The sequence below is a fragment of the Chaetura pelagica genome, unplaced genomic scaffold, assembly GCF_000747805.2.
Source record: "Chaetura pelagica isolate M959 unplaced genomic scaffold, ChaPel_1.0 scaffold65, whole genome shotgun sequence".
NCBI classification, from domain to species: Eukaryota; Metazoa; Chordata; class Aves; order Apodiformes; family Apodidae; genus Chaetura; species Chaetura pelagica.
In genome coordinates this window covers 826,522-834,361 of record NW_009953386.1, presented here as the reverse complement: position 1 = coordinate 834,361, position 7,840 = coordinate 826,522, and the positions used below count along the sequence as shown (strand labels likewise).

At 48.0% G+C, this 7,840-nt stretch overlaps 1 protein-coding gene across 1 annotated transcript; it reads left to right on the top strand.

Annotated features, from left to right (window-relative positions):
- Positions 1-2,344: 2,344 nt before the first annotated feature.
- On the top strand, positions 2,345-5,491 carry LOC104389261 (galactosylgalactosylxylosylprotein 3-beta-glucuronosyltransferase 1-like). Its single transcript, XM_009998222.1, has 4 exons — positions 2,345-2,456; positions 2,758-3,299; positions 4,621-4,917; positions 5,405-5,491. Exons 1-4 carry the CDS (start codon positions 2,345-2,347, stop codon positions 5,489-5,491), a joined length of 1,038 nt encoding a protein of 345 aa, XP_009996524.1.
- Positions 5,492-7,840: the final 2,349 nt, after the last annotated feature.

The window sequence follows — 7,840 nt, the reverse complement described above, 5'->3', positions numbered from 1 at the left end:
CCATTCAGCAGCAATCTGGTTCCCAGGGTGTCTGACTGTAGTTTCCTAACAGAAATCTCACTGCAGGAGGCTAATGAAAATTTTATGCTCCCTGTAGCCTCCTAATGAGCATCGCTGTGGTAATGAGGAAGTCCACTGGGAGAAATATTTGGCATTCAGAAAGGTAATCCCTTTCTGAGGGGGAGGAAACGGATTACAGATGTTAGCAGGGGGGAGAGGGGAATAAAATCCAGCTATCAAACATCAGGCAGCCTGCTTGGAGTGACAGCAGAAAGTCCTCTACTCTGCTCTGGTGAGACCTCACCTGGAGTACTGTGTCCAATTCTGGAGTGCCCCACATAAGAAGGACATGGAACTCCTTGAGCATGTCCAGAGAAGGGCCATGAAGATTATCAAAGGGCTGGAGCACCTCCCCTATGAAGACAGGCTGAGGAAGTTGGGCTTGTTCAGCCTGGAGAAGAGGAAGCTTTGTGGTGACCTTATAGCAACTTTCCAAGATCTGAAGGGGGCCTACAGGAAAGCTGGGGTAGGGCTTTTTACACAGGTGTGTAGTGAGAGGACAAGGGGCAATGGTTTGAAGCTCAAAGAGGGGAGATACAAGTTGAACATTTGGGAAAAGTTCTCCTGTGAGGGTGGTGAGATGCTGGAACAGGTTGTGGATGCCCCATCCCTGGAGGTATTCAAGGCCAGGTTGGATGGGGCTTTGAGCAACCTGGTCTAGTGGGAGGTGTCCCTGCCCATGCAGGGGGGTTAGAACTAGATGATCTTTAAGGTCCCTTCCAACCCTAGCCATTCTATGATTGTATGATTCTCAGATGGTAAGAGGTAACTTTATTCTGTACCCTTCAGTGTTTCTGTGGCCTGGTTCTGTTCTGCAACAGAAGTGGATCCCTCTTTCTGGAGCACTGCTGTTGTTGCTGGTGTGTAGTAACAGTATTTGGAGATTGCAGACCCAGAGAGGGACCAAAGCAGAAGCTGGAAGTTGGAGAAAAGGGTTCCTGACAGTGTGCCAGAGCTATAAGGAAGGCAGCACATGCACTAGGCATACCCATTTGATGTTGGACTTCCAGAAGTAATCTCTGGGATCTCATGCTCCTCTGAGTTTCTGCACACAGGCTGTTAAGAGTCTTTCAGACAGGTGAGCCAGGACTCATCACACCATGACTTTACACAGGGCTGAGTTATGTCCCTGAACAAGTGGTCTGCAGTAGGCATCCAAATAATTCAGTCTGTATTTTCCCAACTGATCATTTATGTTGGATACTTTGTTGAAGGCATGTCTGCCTTGAGAAAGAAGCCAAGGATCTGATTTCCAGATAGGCTGATGCTCGTTAATCATGTTAATTAGTGAGAGCTGAAGGTGCTCAACAGTTGTGAAAAATCAAGCACAGGACCATGTAGCTTGGACCATCCATAAATAAGCCACCCCCTCTTGTTGACTTTACTTTAGTCCTCTATTTATTTTCTTTTAGCTTCTCTCGCCTTATAGAAAGATTTTTGAAAGCAAATGTTACCTGTTGTTATTCCTCAGATCTCATGATCATTTTCATTACAGAAATGCTAAAAAAGAAATTACTCTGAAGTCTGTGATTTAAAATAAATGCTGCAGTTGCCAAACAGTGAAAGCTGGGAATAGAAAGGGATGTGAAATAATTAAACTTTCAGCAGACTTTGCCAGCACTTTGGAATGACTGAGGCAGGGATTTTGTAGAAAACTTAGTAGGTGATAGTATGCATCACTGATTGCCTCAATGCCTCTGCATAAGGAGGATGAGTTAAAACTGCAGGAGTGAAAGAGATGCTGGCTATCTTGAGGATGCCTGACATTTTCTCTTTTGTCCACAGGAACAAAAAATCTTGCACACAGTCTAAAAAAATTCTACAAAAGCAATAAAATAAATGGTCACCACAAAGCTCAGGAATTAATACCACCCCCAGAGAGGGGGCAAGTAACATTCCTCTCTAGTTTCAGAATCAGCAACATGAATGACCCCAAGTCAAGGACAGTGGGTTCATCATGGAGCAGCAGGAGGTCCTTTATAGCAACATAAATAAATAAAAGCTTCTGTTCAATAGCAGAGGAATTGGCCAGGGCAGCTGGATAATGGTTTGGACCTGCTATGTTAATGGGGCTCCTTGTAAGCTTATACTTAGACAAATGCCTTGCTGGATCAGGGCCCAACATTTATCATGCCTTCCTCCAAGCAAGCCAAACTCAGTCTATTAGTTTGGCCTCTAGACTTACCGTCCTAGTATTTGTGGTGACAGATATTTTGGAGGCCTTACTCTTTTTTTCTGCACTGAAAGGTAGAGAGATGCCTGTGCACTGGAAGCTCTCTGCAGCATGCTGAGGAGACGTAACCTTCTTACCACGCTCCTGATCGCCTTGCCATGGGCTCTTCTCCTCACCTTGTGGCACCAGTACCCAACCACCCGCTACCTCAGCCTGCTGAGAAGTAAGTGCAAGAGTTCTGCTACCAACCTGCTGGTGGGTGTGATGACTGATGGTGCGAACCCTCAGCAGGAGAGGCTCTCTCATGGGGCCGTGGGACCAAGCAAGGGAAAAATTGCCTGAAGGTTCCCTCAGGGTTGCATGCAGCAGGCACACAAACCGTTCTTAAGAGCATGATAAACATGCACCTTTGACTGGCTTTGGGGAGCCACTGACTCCAGAAAGGTGTGTCCCCAGCGCTCCCTGAAGAGGAAGCAGTGATTAATTCCCTAATTTCTTTTTCTTCTTCCTTCCTTTTGTCCCAGAAGAGATAGATGAGAACGTGACCTCTAAAGCTCTCCTCAATGGTACATCTGCACTGAGAGAAGAAGGCCTCCCATCATGCATTCGGCAGCAGCAAAGCATAGGGGCAGCAACACCTAAAGTCATTCAGAATTATGTGTACTCCAGGCCTCCCCCGTGGTCAGACACCCTGCCAACCATCTTTGTTATCACCCCTACCTACACCCGGCCAGTGCAAAAAGCTGAGCTGACCCGTCTGGCCAACACCTTCCTCCACGTCCAGAACCTGCACTGGGTGGTGGTGGAGGACTCGCCCCGGAGGACCAACCTTGTATCCAACCTGCTGGAGAAGGCAGGGCTCAACTTCACCCACCTCAATGTGGAGACGCCCAAGAGTCTGAAGCTGGGTTTGTCCTGGATCCCATCCCACACTCCACGGGGGACACTGCAGAGGAACCTGGGGCTGCACTGGCTGAGGGACAGCTTCAGCAACACTGCACCACCAGAAGGAGTAGTGTATTTTGCCGATGATGATAACACCTACAGCCTGGAGCTCTTTGAAGAGGTAAGAGTCATAAAATTACATGGGTCAGAAAAACAGGATACAGCTGCCAACCCTCCTAAGGCCAGGTGAGCTTGTAAATACCTCTAAGATAGGGCTACCATGTGGACTTTTAGTATCAAGTGAGAGACGAGGGCTCTGGCACACTGCCTAGAACCCTCCTTGCCTGCCCTGCACTCAGTGGGAGCTGGATTTAGGGCAGAGACAAACCTGTAGTTATGCAAGTCCAGTAGCTGAGCTCTAAAGGGCTGCACGAGCAAGGAGCACATCGGTCACGGTGTAGGCTGCAGAGGCAGATAGCCACTCACACAACACGGCACCAGCTACAGCCCCTGCTGCCAAGGACCAGAGGATATATGCTCCAGAATGTATGCCTCTCCTGAGGGAGAGCTGACCTGATTTAAATAAGCACCAAAGACAAACTTCTGGCAAAGCATAAATCTGCACTGTTGTAGGGATGGGTAGGGGATGTGAGAAAAGTTGATTGACTTTCTAATCCACCTTTTCTCTTTGGCTGCCCTTCTGTATTCTGAGTTCCAGCTACCACAACAGGGCTGAGCCCCTGGGATCGCAGGAGCTTGCCCAGACTTCTGCTGGAAACCTGGCTTTTGTGAGATGCCAAGTCTATTGTAAACTTGAAAAAAAATCAGTAAACTCCCATGTCACCAATTTGAGCCAAACTGTACTACACCACTTGAAAGGCAGAGTTATGCATCAGAACACATTTTCAGTTTTCAGATTTTTTTTAATCTCCATTAAGCTCATCCTTTCTTATTTCTTCCAGGTCCTTTCTGACAATTCCAGTAAAACCCCACTCTTTTAGGCAGTAGCCATGGATGGAAGAACAAGGGTGGGGGGAATTTGCAGTAAATGAGGACAAAGATGCATCAGTCAGGGAGGGAGATGACCTGCATGAGGGCAAAGCTGGAGTGAGTGAAGTTGATAATATGGAGCTAGGGGCCTGGCAGAAGTTGTGTTTGGCATTTACAAAAATAATTATTTTTTACAAAAAATTATAAACGTTCAGATGAGATCAGAAAGCCAGTTTTCCTTCTTCTGGGGGACTGAACGGGGGCACAGAAAAGCAGTGAGTTTGATGTTCAGAGAAGAAGGTGCTAAAACAGCCTTGCAGCTTTGCAAGCTGTAGCTCTCCAAGATACAAGCACAGGTGAACAAGACCTTGTGCAGCCCAGAACTACCTGGTTGTGTGGGAAGTCAACGGGGGCGGACAGGTGCCAGTGACAGCAGAGGATGGCACACTGGTGGGGTGGGACAGACATCTTGGGGTTGAATTCTCACAGCGCTGTTTATTTCTGGCACACAGATGCGCTACACGAGGAGGGTGTCAGTCTGGCCGGTGGCTTTCGTTGGGGGGCTGCGCTACGAGTCCCCAAAAGTGAGCCCAGCAGGGAAGGTGGTGGGCTGGAAAACGGTCTTTGACCCTAACCGGCCCTTTGCTATTGACATGGCTGGATTTGCCATCAGCATCAAGCTGATTTTGGAGAAGCCTCAGGCCAGTTTCAAGCTGGAGGGAGTTAAAGGAGGCTACCAGGAAACCAGTCTGCTGAAGGATCTAGTGACTATGGAGGGGCTGGAGCCCAAAGCAGCCAACTGCACAAAGGTGAGTAGGACGAGGGACCTTGAAGATGCTTTCTCCTTGCTGGGTGCTGGCTGCTTTTGCAGCCTCCTGCCATGCTTCCACAGCTTCCAGTGTGCCTGCCTGTGCTGGCACGTGTCGGTGCCGAGTGGTGCTGGGACAGACAGACAAAGCCTGCCAAAGGCTTCACAGATGCAAAGCTCAGAGAACACTGAGGAACACTCAGTGCTATGCACTATGTGTTAATAAAGAGCTTCAGACGTACAATTTGTGCCCAGATTGCTTCTCCAAAACCCAGGAGGGTTGACAGAGGGTTGAGTCTGGGGTTTTGTTACAGAATTATCCTCCTTCCTGTCACTGTTCCATGTGCCTGTGATGTCTCTCCCAGATTCAACCCCTTCAAATCAGATGCTTCAAACAGCTGGAAGCCCCCGGTTGCTGAGGACACACACGCTGCCCTTGGAGATTCCATGGCATCTAGAGCCCCTGAATTCTTTGTGTTTCCTTCTAGGTGTTGGTCTGGCACACAAGAACTGAGAGGCCCACCCTGGTTAATGAAGGCAAACGTGGATTTACAGACCCCAGAGTAGAGGTATAAGCAGAGAGCCAGCTCCAGGGTGTGAGTACCCTTGTCTTTAGTGTTTTTGGCAAGACAAAGAATCTCTACCTATTTCCTTATTTATGCTATTATTTCCCCAAAGAATGCATATGATTGTCCCAGTAACTCCCTTACCGTGCCACCCTTTGCCCAAGAAGTAAATCCTCATCTTTACCCACTTACAGTCTGCATTTCATACTCATTTGAGCCTCCTTGCAGTCCACATAGAATCTTTGCCTGTATAGACAGAAAGAAAATGGCAGAAGAATCCCATGGTTTCATTAAGTAAAAATGGTGAGCTAAATTCCTTGCTCCCAGTTTTTGCCAGCTCCAAACTCTCTTTAATATCAGAGTTGTCCTATAGTGTGTGGAAAGAGATGCCAGTCGTGAAGATGAGCTTTTCCCCAGCAGCCCTGCTGCTTCTGCAGTGCTCCATGCATCCACCTTCAGCTTTTATCCTGCATAAACAGTTATGGTGTGGGTGCAGCAGGTAAGGACCCATGGGACACTTAGATGACCTCGAAACAGGAACCAGCAAAAAGAACCTATACAGACTCTCAGAAGAGTTTGGGGGCTTGGTACCAGCATTACCAGAGCTAGAAGTATAGCTGCTGCTGAAGAGAAATAGTGGTCCACAGAATTAGATTGAGCCACAGAGTGAGGGGATTATGGCAACCACCACAAGTGAGGGCAAGAATGGATCAGAGATATGTTCTAAGAAGTAAAGATTGATGAAGAACAGGTTTCAGAAGAGCAGTGACCTCCTCTTGCAGCTGCCATGCCCTCTAATCCCATTGTCTGCCCTTGGTGGATTCCTAGCCCAAAAGTCCCAAAATAAGAAATGTATACAGTTTGGGAATAGCCAGCTCTTTCTGGAATGACTCATACCTGTGGCAGGATGATTTACTGAATTATTTACTCCTACTTTGTAAGATGTTCCAGGGCTGCTTTCAGTCCTGACCCTGATATACAGCTCAGCTCTACCACTGGAAATAAAACTGACAGCTTTTATACAGGCAGTCACGAGCATTTCAGCTTCTGCACTGATGTGCTGTGTGCATCACTGGTAGCTGCATACAGCATTTCCACATCATCTCATCAGCTCTGAGTGAGTGGCAGCTGTACCAAGAGTGCGGAACAATCCCAGCATCTGCACACCCTGCAGCAGATGGGAGGAACAGGAGTCAGTTGCCTAACACAGACACCTGGTGCCACCACAGGGACTCTGAGGTAGCCTACCTGGCCCTCACGTAGGGCACAAACTCTGTACCATATCTGCCAGCTTTTCAATAACATCTTGGATGCCCTAGCGAGGCTTTAAGTTATGCTAAACACATATGCTGAGGCAGCAGCCCCTCTTTTAACCTGTGCTTCTGTGGAATCCACTGGCAGTAACAAGCCCATTTTACATACCCACCCATGCTGGGTTTGCAGCAAGCTAAAGCTATGATTGCCCAAACTCAGCTCCTAAGGACTCAGAATCCAGTTACCTGGTCTGGTGGTACCACTTTGTACAGGATGGGCAGGCTTATAAAAACTCAGACAGATTAGACCTGCTTTGCCTACTCAACAGAAGAAGGGCTGTCTGCTCCACTGCAGTTGCAGAGTGTGGATGTGATGCTTTCACAAATGTGCCATTTATGTATCAGCACTTTTGCTCTCACCCCCTCTCCCTGGCGACACGCTCAGCCATGCTCCATGAGAAACACCATACACCTGCTACGGATTCTCATGGGAGTGGCTCCCCTTCAGTTATTTCTTGTCCAAAATGGAAGGGACCAGTCTGAGAGATCAAGACATTGCCATTGATTCACCAGGAGGGCTTGCACCCATATCTAGAGCCATCCTCTCAGGGTGCTTTCAAGCCAGAGTCTAGGCAGGGCCAGCTCTGTAGATTTTGGAGGTGCTTTCCACTTGCTTTAGCAGAGAATTTGACCACAGTCCCTTCTGCCCCACCGTCTGCCATGTGGGGCAGCTGCTGTGACCTGCCAAATGGGCAGGTGGCATCTATTCCAGAAGACACCTGCAAGGTAAATTGCTTCACTGGGCAGTCAAGCAAAATCAGTAATTTCCCCTGTTAAAGTTTTGAATTGAGATCTCTGCTGATGGCTCCAGTGAGTTGTGGAGGTCCCTACTATCACAGCTGCTGAGCTTCAGAAACTTGACAGACATGATCTAGATAAGCCAGTACTGAGAAGGGAAAAAAAAAAAAAAAAAGGTAAAATTGCTCCCCTGAGGGCATTCTGTTCTTAGACACAATAGGGAGAATATTTGTCTTTCCCTCCTGGCAGTTAGTCCTTGTTGAGGATCAGATTGAGCCAGTCCCAGACCTCCCAGAAGCCTCTTTCC

What these genes read in the sequence shown, in the direction of transcription:
- LOC104389261 (XM_009998222.1), top strand. Translation starts at nt 2,345, where the DNA reads ATGCTGAGGAGACGTAACCTTCTTACCACGCTCCTGATCGCCTTGCCA. An exon ending in CTACCTCAGCCTGCTGAGAA is followed by an intron (nt 2,457 to 2,757) that starts GTAAGTGCAAGA and finishes CTTTTGTCCCAG; the next exon opens with AAGAGATAGATGAGAACGTG. An exon ending in GCCTGGAGCTCTTTGAAGAG is followed by an intron (nt 3,300 to 4,620) that starts GTAAGAGTCATA and finishes TCTGGCACACAG; the next exon opens with ATGCGCTACACGAGGAGGGT.